We start from the raw sequence: 15,904 nt of genomic DNA, 5'->3' as shown, positions 1-15,904 counted from the left end.
AAAAGCATTAGTTGCTTGAGATGTGGGAAGGAGAAGTGAATTGGCAACCACTGCTCTCTGATAATCTTGGGAGTTCCTAACAGCAACGGAAAGAAGGTGCAGGTTTCCGCTTGTCCTCACTCCCTTCCACTCACCCAGCTCTTCCAGATTACTGACCTGCTGACCAACAGCAGCCTCAAGCCCACCACCGGACACTTGGCTGTGGACCCAGAGACTTCTCTAGTTGTCTCCCTCAGCTCTTCTTTCACAGCCCCTTAACTGCAACGGGGAATGCTTGGCTTCTGTTAGGACTGCCTGGCTGGTGACTCCATTGAGTCTTGCTTCCCTCTACCTTCAGAGCAGGACCTCCCCAGCTACTCCCATAATTGCAAAAGTTCAAATCACTATAATAAGTCTCTTGTCCTCATAGTAGTTCTGCTTGTCTAGTTGAACACTGACTGAAAAACACTGCGCTTTTTCCCAATGAGTGGGTAATGTGTGCATGTATGTCTACACAAGTGTTTTACCCCATTATGATGTATGAATATAATGCACCAATAAAAATTTAAAAAAAAAGAAAGTAACTGAGTGCACAAAACAAAAGATTAAGGGTAGAAGTCCCTTTCCAACAAGTCCAGTGCCCTGAACGTAGCATTTCAGAAAATATTTGTGGAAATGAAATTTCAGATTACTTCCAGTTTAATAGTATAGAATGGCTTTTGAGAAAAATTTGGGTCTTTTATTTTGCTTGTTTCTTTTCTTAAAATCAATTCAAGGGCATATGGCTTAGGCACTAAAGCTTTGGCAAAGGACAATATCTATTGTATTGGCTATATATATGTTCTTCATCTCCTGGGGTATGACTGATTTTCTTCTATTTCTCACTTTCTATCTTTGATAAAAATATATAAAAAAAACTAAAAACTTTGCTCTTGTTCATTTTCTCCAAAGAAAGTATTTCACTGTATAATCAGATCAGGAAAAAAAAAAAGGTTAGATTGGGTTACTCTCTGGCCTGGCTAGGCTGAGGTGGGGGAAACAAAGACATCTGGAAATTGAGGGGCTCTGCTTACTTGGTCTAGATAGACAGCAATCAACTCTGAACCACTTAATTGCAGGAGAATTTCCTTCTTGCTACTTAGACCATTCAGCACTTATTGGGGAAAAACATGTTACATGTTCATGTGCCTCATGAAAGGCAGGATTAAATGTTATTTCAATTAAGCAACCATTTATGGAATGTCTGTCCTAAACTGGCCTCTATGTTAGTTGTTGGAGATACTGCCCTTGAGACATTTCTAGTCTACAGTGGAGGGAAACGCAGTGAGTTATGACATGTCAGCTTATAATAAGTGCTAGAAAAGAGGTATAAAAACAAGGCACTACGGAATGGTGGAGGGGGCAATTATATCTTATAAAGGAATGAAGTGGAGGGACCAAAGAAAGGAGTTAAAAATGTATAAATAGAGGGGACCTATACTTATTAAACACTGAGATGAGCTTCATAGAGGAAGATGAGCAAGGCTAACATTTATTCACTGGCAATCTATCCTGAACAAGTTACTAAATGAGATGTTTTACATACTTTATCATATGCAATCTGTCATTTAAAAAAGTAGCTGGGTACACATGCTTATAATCCCAGGATTTGGGAAGTTGAGGCAGGAGGACAGGGGGTATGAGGCCAGCTTCAGCAACATAGCAAGACCTTGTTTTAAAATAAAATAGGAGCCGGGCGTGGTGGTGCACACTTGTAATCCCAGCATTTGGGAGGCAGAGACTGGAGGATCCCAGTTTGCGGACAGCCTCAGCTACTTAATGAGGCTCTTTGCAACTCAGTGAGAGCCAGTTTCAAAATAAAGAATAAAAAATAGGGCTGGGGGTGTAGCTCAGAGGTATAATGCCCCTGGGTTTCATCCCTAGTACCACAAAAAATAAATGAATGAATGAATGAATGAATAAATAAATAAATAAAGGGCTGGGGGGGTAGCTCAGCGCTAGGACACCACTGGGTTCACACACACACACACACACACACACACACACACACACACACCCCACATACCCATCTGGAGGAAATTCAGGCACAAACAGGTGATGTAACTCATTAAAGAACTTGGAAGTGGTAGAACTGGGATTCAAATCCCAAGCTTTCTGACTTCCAAGGGCATTCCCTGCTCCTATTTGTGTTAAGAGAATTATTTTCTAAGGACAGTGAGCGAGACTATACAAAATGAAGGTTTTGATAGACTTCAAAAGGCTAAGAGGTAGACAAAGGGATGGGTAAAGTTATTTTAGGAAGAGAAAGGATGAAAGAGGTAGACACAGTAGGACATGAAGGTGGGAGGGCTTGTTTCAGGAACCTTGGGCAGGGGGAGGTGACTGGGAGAAAACATCAGCACATGCCAAATCATTGCCCTTTTAGATTAATTTAGTGCTGCTACAGATTCGGAGCTCAGAAAGTCTTGGTCTTTGCTTTTAAGGAGCCTCCAATTAATTATAATCTTGTGGTATAATTGCTATTACCACTGATTGCCTTGTATGCTTTAGTGCAGGATGTGTGTGTATGAGTGTGAGTGCGCATATGTACATGCTAAGCATTATTTGGACCACTTCCTTCCCACAATCACTTCTCAACACATTTACTCCCTGGGCTCTCTTGTAAGTGTGTGTTCCTTTATTACCGCTGCCTTTAGCAAGGCTTGGATTTGAACTGTTGGCCTTAAAGTGATAAGTTTAAGGCCCACAGCATCTCAACAATTGCCCTTTCAACCCAAGAAAGGTCTGACCTGATCTTCCACTAGCTTACTTAGAATATAATGATCAGCTCTAGGGTTGCAAGGGAAAGATTTTAATTGGAACTGACAAGAAAGTGGACACCTTCTACCATTTCTCTGCAGACTTCACAAGTGCTCAACACTTCTTGAAAGAGAATATGGCTCCAAGCCTTTCGTTCAGCTGGCTGGAGCAGAATTTTAAAAAATGCATTTCATCTTTGGCAAATCATAGCAGAACGTCATAAACAGCTGGAAACTCTCTAAGGTGAAGACAAGCTGGATATTATGTTTGGATTTATAGCCCCCTCCCCCATAATAGCTGATTTCCATTTCTGACAGGGTTATTATTTCCATCTTTATGAAATATCTTGGATCTCACCTTGGATAATTACCGATTATCATCAGGTCCTCACCTGAGGCATCTTAGCACTTGGGTGAACCTAACAAAAATGCTTCCTCCCCCCAAAAAAAGAAATTAACTAGGAGGAAACTGAATGTGTAAAAACTATGTCTTTATTTCTATTCTCACTTGCAGTTCTCTTTGGCTTTCTAATAATCATGCCATTAATCAGTGTCAAATCACTGTCCAGAGCACAGACAGGATTTTGCCACTTGGGTTCCAACATGGATAAATGGCAATCACTTGTATTATTATGTCTGGTGCTCTCTCATGAGGTATTGTGGAAATTACAGACCCAGAAACTCTTAGGGTAGACACTAGCTCAGTGGCCATCTAAAGTTTTCCTCCAAGGATGTCCATCACAATCTTCTGACGTTTAGTAGAGCCCCCCAAGTTATTCTAACAAGTATTCTGAATTGAAGACTACTGAGAATCTAACATCCCTCATTTTGCAGTTCGTTGGTTTGCTTTTGTGATACAATGTCTTGCCAACTTGACCACACTCGTCTCTAAGGCTCCTCTTGTCTTAGCCTCCGGAGTAGCTGGGATTTCAGGCACATGCCACTGCACCCAGCTTACTTTGTTTTTTGAAGTTACCATTCTGTGTGTCTTTTTTATGTCTCTGTGCCTTGTATCTCCTATTCCTTTGTCTTGAGACCCTTGCTATTTTCTCCTCACTTCTCTGCCTGTTAAAATCTGATAATCCCATGAGGCAGAGGGTTTCTTCTTGCTCTCATAGCTTTTCTTAAGCACCTTTATGAATATTGTTTCATTTTGCATTCCCATCTACAATGTTTGAGAGTGCCAGTGGCTCCACATCCTCACCAGTATTTGGCACTGTCAGAATATTTCATTTCAACCACTCTATTAGGTGAGTAGTGGCATCACATTGAGATTTTTAATTTGCATTTTAATAACTAATTATGCTCATCACATTTTCATGTGATTATCTGCCATCTCTATATCCTCCTTAGTCAAGTGATAATCTTCCCATTTTTAAATTTGGTTGTTTTTGTCAATTAGTGTTTTATAGGGCTGGGGGTGTTATTTCCATCAAGCCTTCTTGCATTGTACAAGTGCTTTAGGGATGTGTATTATATACATTTATAAAAACATACTTAAATTTTATTGTCTAGATTGCTGTGGTGGCACATGCCTATAATCCCAGTATTTGGCAGGTTGAGACAGGAGGATCACAGCTTTGAGACCAGCCTCAGCAATTTAGTGAGACTCTCAGCAATCTAGTGGGACTTTCTTTCTCTCTCTCTCTCTCTCTTTCTTTCTTTCTTTCTTTCTTTCTTTCTTTCTTTCTTTCTTTCTTTCTTGTGTGTGGTGCTGGGGATTGAACTCAGGGGCAAGAACCAACCAGCTAGGCTACTTTTTTATTTTTTTTTTCAGTACTGGGTATGGAACCCAGAGGCATTCTACTTCTGAGCTACACCCCCAGCCCTATTTTTTTATTTTTTAACAGGGTCTCAATGAGTTGCAAAGAGCCTTAATAAGTAGCTGAGACTGTCCACAAACAGCGATCTTGTCTCAGCCTTCCAAATGCTGGGATTACAAGTGTGCACCACCATGCCAGGCTCAGCTAGGCCACTTTTGATCCCAGTTGCAAAACTGTATGAAATAAAAAATTATTGTTTTGATCTACTAAAGTTTGGAATAACTTATGATGCACTAATGGTTAACTAATATTTTTACCAACATGGGAAAGAATGTAAGGGAGAAACTGATCTGTGATTGAGGGTTGTTTTAGGGTTGATGCAGAAGGACAAATATGGCTGATTGGATTTGAAAGAGCTGATAAGACTGAGTTTGAAATACATGACTGTAATGCCGGGCATGATGGTGCACACTTGTAATCCCCGTGCTTGGGAGGCGGAGACAGGAGGATCATGCAGGTTTGAAGCCAGCCTTGCTGGCTTAAGAGACCCTGTTTCCAAATAAAAAAATATAAAAAATAGGTCTGGGAGTGTAGCCCGGAGGTAGAAGGGTGTCCAGGAACCCCAGTACCACCAAAAAAAAAAAAAAAAAAAAAAAAAAAGAAAGAAATACCTGACTGTGGGGCCTTGGGTACAATGGGAAGGAAGCAAATTCAGCGAAAAGGAACAGACTTGGAGAATTGGGAGCCTGTAAACCTGCAGATCTCACTGAAGTTGGAGAGCAGGTTTGATGAGGGTATAAGGAATAAAAAATCTGAAATAAAATGTCTTGCTTAGAATGTGGAATATTTTGGTTACTGATTTTATATAGTAGAGCAGTTCAGGTGAACAAAATGCAGGATATGGTCACAGAAGTGGGTGGCTAAACAGCAGCAGTAATGAAAGGTTTTTATACTGGTGAGTGAAAGCGCAGAGTGAACAACAGGGCAACTTATGCTGATGACAGCAGATGGTCACAAATCTCCCCTAAAAGTGATGGGATAGAATGGAAATTGAATGGCTTGATGGTGAAAGCTTCAATGTAGAGATAGCTGATCTGGAAGTTACAGTGACAAGTTAGGAGAACACCAGCTTATACTGCTGGCTCAAGATACGGAAGGTAGGAAAGGAGGAAAAAGTCTCATAAGAATTTCAAGGGAAGGAGTGAACTTAAGGAAAAAAGATTCTAGGCAAGAAAGAGGTGGCACCAGTGCTTTAGCAAAGGTAAGATACTACTTGGCAAAGGTTTACTTGTGAAAAAGCTGGAACTTCAATCTGTTGGCAATGGGGAGCCACTAAAAAGTTTAAGGGCTATAATTGGCAGCTAAATCCAATTTTCTTTCTTCTTTTCTGTCTTCCAAATTTACTTATTTTGATCTACTATTTAATATTCCATCTTATTTTGGTTTTGCTATTCTTGTTTTTAGTGCCTACCTTGGCTATATCTGTGATGTAGTAAACCTCCTAAAGATAAGAATTTAAAGGAAATATCATACAGTGGAAAGAACAGTAGCTAAAAGGCCTACCCCCAGTCCTGCCATTAAATTCCCAAGTGACTCTGATTAAATCACTTGACTTCTTAGGACCTTTCGTTTTTTTTGTTTGTTGTTGCTTTTATTTTTATTTTTTTTGGTGTGGTCCTGGGGATTGAATCCAGGGGCATTCTACTGCTGATCTATACCGCCAGTTCTATTCTGTTTTGTTGTGGTACTGGAGACTGAACCCAGAGGCATTCCACCTCCCAGCTATACTCCCAGTCCTATTTTTTATTTTGAAAACAAGGTCTCACTAAGTTGTTAAGTCTGAATGTAAGCCTGCAATCCTCCTGTCTCAGCCTCCCAAGTACTTTAATTTTAAGTGTGTACCACCATGTCTATTGTTTCTAGTGTAGTATATGAATCCCTAAAGTCTCCTCCATTTCATTTTTCTTACCTATGAAATACCATGGGAACTTAACAGATATTTTCATGATAATGTTGAAATCTACTTTCACTAATATAGTATTGTAAGAATGGTAGTTACTAGGCATATTGAAATCTAAGACTAAGCTAACAGAGGAATAAACTTAGATAGGCTATTATACTCCCATAATTTTCCCAGACTGGAAGTAGTTATAATCATTCACATCTAGTAGGATAATTAAGTGTTGGGTTTTCTTCGAGAGTTAACTGTAGGATGACTCTCATTTTATTTATTTATTTATTTATTTATTATTTATTTTTGTGGTACTGGGGTTCCTGGAAGACCTTCTACCTTGGGCTACACTCCCAGACCCATTTTATATATTTTTTATTTGGAAACAGGGTCTCTTAGGCCAGCACGGCTGGCTTCGAACCTGCGCAATCCTGTCTCCGCCTCCCAAGTGCAGGGATTACAAGTGTGCGCCACCACGCCCGGTGTGACTCTCACTTTATTTACTACACATCTTCTGGAGCTAAAATGCCTTTATTTGAAATCATGGCTTTAGCAGTTACTAGCTGTTCTTTGGCACACTAATAGCTTCAATGCCTTTCTTTATCCATAAAATGGGGCTGGTATAAAATTATTACAGGGATTAAACAAACTAATGTAAGTAATATCATCTGGAACAGAGGAAGCACTGGTTAAGTTTTAGCTATGTGTTAGGCACAGGAGTGTGTAGACCTGGTTGGTCCCTCTTCTCAAAAAGAGCTTTTTGTCTGGTCAGGAATTTCCAAACAAATGACCTTAATTCCTTGTTCTGAGCTTTGTAACAAGGTGTGCAGTAATGGAATGGGAGCAGAGACGGGAATGCCTATCTCATCCTACAGAGAATGGTAGTAGTTTAAGTCAGATCCTTAAGGAAGAGATTGTTAGGAACATTTGAGACTATGAAGCAGTAAGAGGCAGGATGGAGTTTCTGGTTGAAAAAAATATATCTATCTCTCTCTATATATATGGTTAGGAAGAAAGGGAAGATGTAGTGGCCAGCAGCACCATCACTTGGGAGCCTTTCAAAAACATAGGATCTAGTACTTAACCAAATCTGGCAATCAAAATTTGCATTTTAATAGGATCCACAGGTGGCTCCTACTAAACTTTAAAGTTTGAGAGCATAGTCTCTGGAGCCAAAGTGCTCTAGTTTAAACCCTGGCTTTACTATTTATTTATGTATGACCTTAGGCAAGCTATTTAACCTCCTTCCTATACCTTATTGCTTTATTTGTAATTAGGGATAATATTTGTAATTAGGGATAATAATAGTTTCTACCTCATAAAGTTGTGGTAAAGGCTGAGTTAATATGTAAAATGCTTAGAGCAGTTGTTCGTACCTAGTAAAGACAGGATTAACCATAATTATCACCCAAATCTTACTTCTCCTGACCTTTTCTTCCCATTTCTCCTCTATTACTTGTTATTTTGATTTTCAAAATCAAAATAGCAGGGTCTCAAAACAGCCTGCACTGGAGGTCATGAAGGCAAACAAAAGCTGTTATTTTTCTCTTCCAAACCTACAGGTCTACTGAAAAACAAGAACAGCCTTCTGTATTTGTGTAGTGATTCAGAGTTTATAAAAAGCTCTGACCTCCGTTGTATATCACAGCATCCTTATAGGGTATTAGTTCTAGTTTTCTCCCTATTTTCATAAAGGAAACTTTGATATTAGTAGAATGCATATTAAAAACTCCTTTTTCCATCACATCCAATGCAGCCTCAAGTACAAAATCTGCTGGAATCTGCATCAACACTAGGCACTGGATTCGATATTGTGGCTGCAAATAACAATATACCGGGCCCCTTTTCTCATTCTTGAAATAGGGGTGACAAGGCCTCCACAAAATTGTTGTGTGATTAAATACGAACATAAGCTGAGGGTGAATCTACCACGTATTAGTGCCTCAAATAAAACCTTTCCCCTCTGATAGATATAGCACGCGATACCACTATTATTCCCACTCCTCATATGGAGGAACCCCAAGTCGAGGCCACTCAGGTTCCCTTCTCCTACGGAGACCAAGGTCGGGCATCGGCTACCCCGATGTCCACCGGGTCGGGTTTCGTAGCGCAGAAGAGCTCTCCTCGAATTGTCGTCTTGGTGGCTTTGAGGCTGCTGATACTTGCCCTCAACGATTCTGAGGAATCGATCCTAATCCTCGACCGCGCTTCAAGGGCGAAACTGCGTTCCTAGCACCCCTGCCCTCGCTGGAGTTAAGATCGCCACAAAGCCACGGCGCCAGCCTCCGGCGCCATCTTGGCGGCTACACGTGACGTCACTCACAGCCAAGCGCGCAGCCGATTGGCTGGGCCGCGGCAGCTGGCGCAGAGGCGCGAAGCCAGACAGGAGGTGTGGAGAAGCCCGAGCCAAGGGAACTACAATCCCAGCCTTCCTTGCGCGTCCGGCGGCGAACCCGGAGCGCGGGGGGCGGAGTTTGGGCTCGGACCACAATCCCCAGAAGCCTGTGCGGCGCCGGCCCTTTCCTTCCAATACGCGGCGGAAGAGCGGGAGAAAATGAACCACAGCCCTTCGGTGGCCTTTCTTCGAAAGGCGGGAAAGGAGAACTACACCTCCCGACCGGCAGCGCGCGGTTGCGCCTGCGCTGTAGCGCCTGTCGCCATCTTGCCCCTTCTGAGGCACAGCAAACAAACCCAATTCCTGGTGTCCCCTAGTCTTGGCGGAGGAGCCTTTTAGATGAGCCCCGAAAAGCCGGGCAGGTGGGTGACGCTCGGCGGCGTGCGGAGGAGAGCTGGCAGGCAGCCAGGGCCGGGAGCGCCGGAGGGAGCCCGGCTTGGGGCGCGCAGCCCCATCCTCCGTTGTCTCCTAACGGGATCGGGGGGCTCCCCGCGGGGCTGAGGGGCGCGGCGGCCCTGGCGGGACGCGGGCGCCGGCTCGGGAGCCCCCGCGTGGCCGCGCTTCCCGGGCTGCAGGGCGAGCGCGCTGCGGGGCGGCGGCGGGCTGGACGCCGGGGTCGGCGCGGGCGCGCGGGGGCTCGCCGCCCTGACACGCGCGGGGCGGGCTCTGGCGGCCCCGCGCCCCGGGTGGGCTCCGCCGGCGGGGGCCTGGGGATGCTGTGACGTGGGCCGGATCCCGGCGCGTGCCGCCGCTCGGATCCCACCGGGAGGCGGGAGCCCAGTCCTTTGGCTCTGCCCCTTCTTCCTCCTCCCCACCCCTTTCTTTATGTCATCTTGCCAGCTGGGCGCGCAGTTCAGCGCGGCTGGCTCTGGGTGGGTTCTGAGCTGAGAGGACTGTGGAATAGGGGGAGGGGGCCTCAACTCCAGCGTAGAGTTGGAGGCGAGCGCCTTGAACCAGGGTTTACAGCATTTATTTCGGTTCAGTGTTTAACTCCTACTCATCCATCCATTCATTCATTTTACTCTCTCCCTCCAAACATTCATTTATACATTTAACAAATGTTTGCAGGATTCGACTGTGCGCTAAGCAAGTATTGTGTAAACCTCCAGAGCTGTGTCTTTGTCTTCTGGACTAGGGAATTCACAATAGGAAGCAAGTTCTGACATCCAAATTTTAGTAAGTGGTGGATTAATGACTACAGAGTCTAAATATTTCATTGCTAAGACTTGAGGAGTTCCATTAACCCACGTGAAGGGCTAGGTGGTTTAACTTGTTCTTATCTCATTTAACTCAGAGAAGTGAAATAACTTGGCCAAGGTTGTACAGGTAGCAGTTTTTCAGTTACACACCAGACACCATGAAAGAATTTGACATGCACTGTTTTTTAATACTCAAACCCATTGGTATTATCCCTGTTTTAATAGATTTGTAAACTTAGGTTCAGAGCGGCCAATTTACCCAAGATCATACAACCAAGAACATGAAAAGCTGTAAACTAGAACCTAAAAGTGTCTGACTCAAAAGTTTGTACTCTGTCCACTGTCATAGGCTTAAATAGTTAACTCTCCAATGGTGATTTAATTTTTTATTTATCAGAAGTTGGAAAGTACTGGAAAATGATTGTGAGGTATCTAATGGTTTTACTTTTTAGCTTGTGGGTGGATCTCCAGGTGAGTGGCCTTTGGAATGTACTTTTGTAATTTGATTTTTTTTTTCTTCTGGTAGGGAGTACAAGCTCTTTGGGGCTACCAAACAGAAGCAGCAATGCCTGTTGTGTGGCCAACCCTTTTGGATCTCAGCAGAGATGAATGTAAAAGGATTCTTCGAAAACTGGGTATGATTTGTGAATTTCTTTTTTCCTTTTTTTTTTTTTTGTGGTGCTGGGGATTGAACTCAGGGGCATTCTGCCTCTGAGCTACACCCTCAGCCATATTTTTTATTCTTTATTTTGAAACAGGGTCTCACGAAGTTGTGGAGGGCCTAAGTAGCTAAAGCTGGCCATGAACCAGTGATCCTCCTTTTTCAGCTTCCCAAGTGCTGGTATTATAAGTGTGCACTGCCATGCCTGGCTATGATTTTCATTTTTGATGTTTTATGCCTCTCTATGTTTTCCCCTTCCTGTTTGGGTCATGATTGTGTGCACGGGTGTTATATCTCATGCTGCATTAGAAATTCTTCAGAGTATATCTCCCATCTTTCTCACTTTTGTTTCCCCAATGCCTAGCTAGTCATTTTACACAGTAGGTGCATGAATCATGATAATGCAAGTAGCCAAGACTCATTGAGAGCTACTTGACTGTCCTGACTCCTTTATACTGAGTATCTTACTTAATCCTCACTTAAGCCTAAAAGGTAGGATGGTGGGCAGGGAGATGGTCCCTCATTTACAGATGATGTTTAGAACCAAGATAATGCTGACAGTAAGTCAAAGAGTCAGTATCTGGCTCCAGGGAATATAATGTTCAGTCTCACTGAAGGTTAACATGCTATTAACCTTCATGAATGCATGTGTAAATTATGTACGTTTCTGAATTCTAAGTTAATACAAGCTATTTCTATCTTCCCAAATTACATTTACTATCAGTTTCCTTTACAACAGCCTTTCTCAACCAGCATCTAAGGAAAAAATTAAGCTGGAATGCCAAGGCATCCCTTATATGTAATGAGCTAACTTTGTTATGTGCATCTAGAGTGGTATTAGTTATATGCCATCCTTGGGATAATTGAGAAAGATTTACTCAAATCATTTTCTGTGTTCTTTGGTTCAAGTAAGAACCATGGTTGAGAAATACTGTCTTAGACACTAGGATCTTGTTTTATTTGCCACTGTAGCCTTAGAATAGTACAGTAAATAAAAATAATATTTTGAAAAGGGACATCAAATGTTGAGGCAGTAGGCATAAGTTAAATTGTTTAGATAAAGAATCTATCATAATGCCTGCAATCTGAGTATACAAAGTATTTAAAGCAGTTGCTTTCAGACATGTATTTATTTTCAGCTAAATCTTTGCTTTAAAGGAAATTTTTGTTGGAAATTCCTGTACGTAAACCAGATAGAATCATAGCTACTTTGGTAGTGCCTGATAATTATTATTATTATTTTTTGGTGTTATACTGGGGATTGAACTGAGGGGTGTTCTACTTCTGAGCTGCCCCCAGCCCTATTTTATTTTTTATTTTGAAACAGGGTCTCACTAAGTTGTGGAGGGCCTCACTGTGTTGCTGAGGCTGGCCATGGACGTTTGATCTTACTGTCTTAGCCTCCCAAGTGCTGGGATTACAAGTGTATGCCTCTATGAGCACTCTGCTAATAACTTTTGCCCTGCTTGTTTCTTCTCAGGCCACTAATCGGATTTCAAACCACCACTTAGCATTGTATTTTGACAAGTTGAGGAGTGTTATTTGGGGAGGGCATGGGAGGTGAAATTTATTTCATGTCTTTTTAAAATTTTTACCTTATCTGGCCGGGCATGGTGGCACACACTTGTAATCCCCACGCTTGGGAGGCGGAGACAGGAGGATCGAGCAGGTTTAAAGCCTGCCGTGCTGGCTTAAGAGACCCTGTTTCCAAATAAAAAAGTATAAAAATAGGTCTGGGAGTGTAGCCCTGAGGTAGAAGGGTTTCCAGGAACCCCAGTACCACCAAAACAAAAAACAAAAAACCTTATCCAAACTTTTTTTTTCTTTTTTTGGTACTAGGAATTGAGCCCAGGGGCATTTTATCTCAGAGCTACACCCTCAGCACTATTTTACTTTTGTTTTAAAACGGTCTTAATAGGTTGATGAGAGCCTCTATGTTTGCTAAGGTTGTCCTTGAACCTGTGATCCTCCTGTCTCAGCCTCACAAGTACTGGGATTATGGGTGTTGGCTACCATACTCAGCTTTATCCAAACCTTTTAGTTCCAATTTGAAGATAGTTTCTGCACACTTGGATTCAATTTATGTAATTTGCTAGCTGTTGATTATAAAGTTGGACTCATTTATTTCATAGCTGAAATAATTGCAGAGAAATTCAGAGTAGATTGGGTTGGGGTTTCTGGGTTTTGGGGGCTTGAATCAAGAGATTATTATTTGTAATCAAGAGATTACTTATCAAGAGATTATTTATGTGTAAAAATAGTAACATGATAACTTTTGTCTAAAATTATTCCTAAGTCGGGCATGGTGGCGCACGCTTGTAATACCAGCATTGACTGGAGGATCACGGTTCGGTTTGCGGACAGCCTCAGCTACTACTTAGTGAGGTTCTCTGCAACTTAGTGAGACCCTGTTTCAAAATAAAGAATAAAAAATAGGGCAGGGGGTGTAGCTCTGAGGTCTAATGCCCCTGGGTTCCATCCCCAGACCCGCAATTAAAAAAAAATTATTCCTAGCTCTTCCCATAAATGGCCTGAGGTGATCTAGGGAAATGGTTTGATATTCACTTGGCGATATTCACTTGACTCCGGAGACCTCACAAAATCATGCCAATCAAAATGTTAAAGTCTTTGTGTTTAAGAATATTGGTGAAGCTGTCAAGGCCATTATAAGGGCATGTATACCTGAACAGCCAACCAAGTATTTGAAAGATGTCACTTTACAGAAACAAAGCCTATCATTCTGTCATTACAATGGTGAGGTTAAATATGCCGGGGCCAAACAGTAGGTTGCACGCAGGTTCAGTAGCCCAAAAAGAATGCTGAATTTTTGCTGTACATTGTTTAAAATGCAAAAAGTAATGGTGAATTTTGGGGTTTTGATGAGATTTTCTGGTCATTGAGCATATCCAGTTGAACAAATCACCCAAGATGCATCATAGTACTTAAAGAGCTCAGGGTCAGATTAGTCCATATATGAGCTCTCCCTGCCACATTAATATGATTCTTACTTAGTGAAAAGGAACAAATTGTTTCTAAACCAGAAAGGAAGGTTGCATGGAAGAGAAAGGTATCACAGAAAAAATCTGAAGAAACAAAATATGGTGCAGAAATGAGTTTAGTAAAAACCCTGCAAATAAAAGTAAAAACATAAAGAATAAATTTATCTCTAATTTTAATTAGAGCTGTGAGGAGAACTGCTTCTATACTAGAGGAAATAGTTTTCCTACATTTTTTTTTTTTTTTTTTTTGGGTGGTACTGGGGTTCCTGGAAGCCCTTCTATCTCCGGACTACACTCCCAGACCTATTTTTACATTTTTATTTGGAAACAGGGTCTCCTAAGCCAGCGCGCGCGGCTGGCTTCGAACCTGCGCGATCCTCCTGTCTCTGCCTCCCAAGCGCGGGGATTACAAGCGTGCGCCACCACGCCCGGCGTTTTCCTACATTTTAATGTCATCTTCTATGACATTTTAGAAGGTGAGCCTGAACTTGCCAAGTACTTCCTCCCTACAAATTGGTTCCTTATCATGACAATGAACCTTTGAATTGCCTTCAAACAGTAGTATTGGTTCAAAGTTTATAAAGGAGACTGTATTTAAGAATTAGTTTTGCCCTTTTAAAATAGTTATAAATCATTATAATGTAAGATGGAAAACATTTTTTCTTACTTAAGGAATTGGGATAGAGAATTTTTTTATGATATATTGAATATACCAGTGATAGGAAATGTTTTTTACTCTGTCCTACTGCTTTCCTGCCCTATTTTTTTTAAATAAACAATCCTGAACTATGACTCTAATATGAGGCTTTATTGGACTGTAGTATAATTGAATGGCTGGTTTGTTTAAATGGAATGGGTTGAGGGCTTTATAAATATAGTTTGGCAAATCTCATTTTCTGACATGATTTTTTTTTTTTCGTTTTACTTATGTTATTAGAGTTAACATTATAGTAGAATGGCACCAAAAATAATTCTACCAGAAATTCAACCAAATTTAAGATATATTAGGATCTAAGAATAACCATAGACGTGATTGTCAACAAATGTCAAGGAAGTTGGGTAGCTAGCAGTACTTTTTTATGGTGAGCGAATTTCTAGAGGAAGTTTGTAGATTGTGTAGCTGTGAAATTGTTCAGAATCCCAGTTTTGTGTGCATGAGGTTACTACCTACTAGTTTTTTTTTTGGGGGGGGGGCAGGAGTACTGCTGGTTGAATCCAGGGTTTTTTTTTTTAACCTCAGAGTTACACTTTGAACCCTTTATTTTTTGTTTTGAAACAGGGAGTCTCACTAAGTTCCTGAGGCTATCCTTGAACCTGTGATCCTCAACTTCTCACTTAGACTTAAAATTGAGGCTTGAAATGTCAGAAATATTTGTCATATTTTTGTAGTTAATTTTTTCTTTGAAGTTTTGTTTTGTGTATGGTACTGGGGATTGAACCAGGGGTAATCTACCTCTGAGCTACACTCCCAGGCATTTTTATTTTTTGTTTTGAAATAGGGTCTCACTATGTTGTTGAGGCTTTAAACCTGCCATCCTCTTGTCTTGGCCTTCCAAATACTGGGATTACAAGTATATACCATCACACCCAGCTTGAGTTAGTATATTGATCACTGTTAAATTCCACAAAAAGAACTTCCTTTTTCTCAAACCATCTTCTCTGTCTGATTGCTCCATTTCTTTTTATGGCATAGCCATTCTCCTAAATGGTTTTTTTTTTTTTTTTTTTTGGTGGTATAGGGGTTCCTGGAAGCCCTTCTACCTCCGGGATACACTCCCACGTGCTACACTCTCAGACCTATTTTTTTTTTTTTAACTTTTTATGTGGGAACAGGGTCTCTTAAGCCAGCAAGGCTGGCTCCGAACCAGCGCGATCCTCCTGTCTCCGCCTCCCAAGCACGGGGATTATAAGCGTGTGCCACCACATGCGGCCTAAATGTTTTGCTTACTGTAAAACCTGGCTCCTTTTCTTCTATTACTTCCGCAATCAATTACTGAGTCTTATTGTATAAGAACTTTTTATACTGGCTTTTCTGTTTGCCCACAAACTACTTGTCTCTGTTTTCTTACATGTGTGAACTACAACCTTTTCTTTTCTTTTTTTTTTTTGCAGGTCTTGGGGTGGAACCCAGGGGCATTCAACCTCCGAGCTACACCTCC

General features: G+C 41.6%; 1 protein-coding gene across 9 annotated transcripts in view; it reads left to right on the top strand.

Annotated features, from left to right (window-relative positions):
• Positions 1-10,650: 10,650 nt before the first annotated feature.
• EMSY (EMSY transcriptional repressor, BRCA2 interacting) overlaps positions 10,651-15,904 on the top strand; it is a gene marked incomplete at both ends in the record, with an annotated part of 78,380 nt that continues 73,126 nt past the window's right edge. For all 9 annotated transcript variants that reach the window (XM_080696642.1, XM_080696643.1, XM_080696641.1 and 6 more), the window contains one exon: positions 10,651-10,720. In XM_080696642.1, the coding sequence (XP_080552768.1) occupies positions 10,651-10,720 (70 nt within the window). The remainder of the gene's footprint in view (positions 10,721-15,904) is intronic.

Source organism: Muscardinus avellanarius (genome assembly GCF_963383645.1).
Source record: "Muscardinus avellanarius genome assembly, chromosome: 1".
In the NCBI taxonomy this organism is placed as follows: Eukaryota; Metazoa; Chordata; class Mammalia; order Rodentia; family Gliridae; genus Muscardinus; species Muscardinus avellanarius.
The sequence above is the reverse complement of the archived record's forward strand: the minus strand, read 5'-3'. Positions and strand labels throughout refer to the sequence as shown.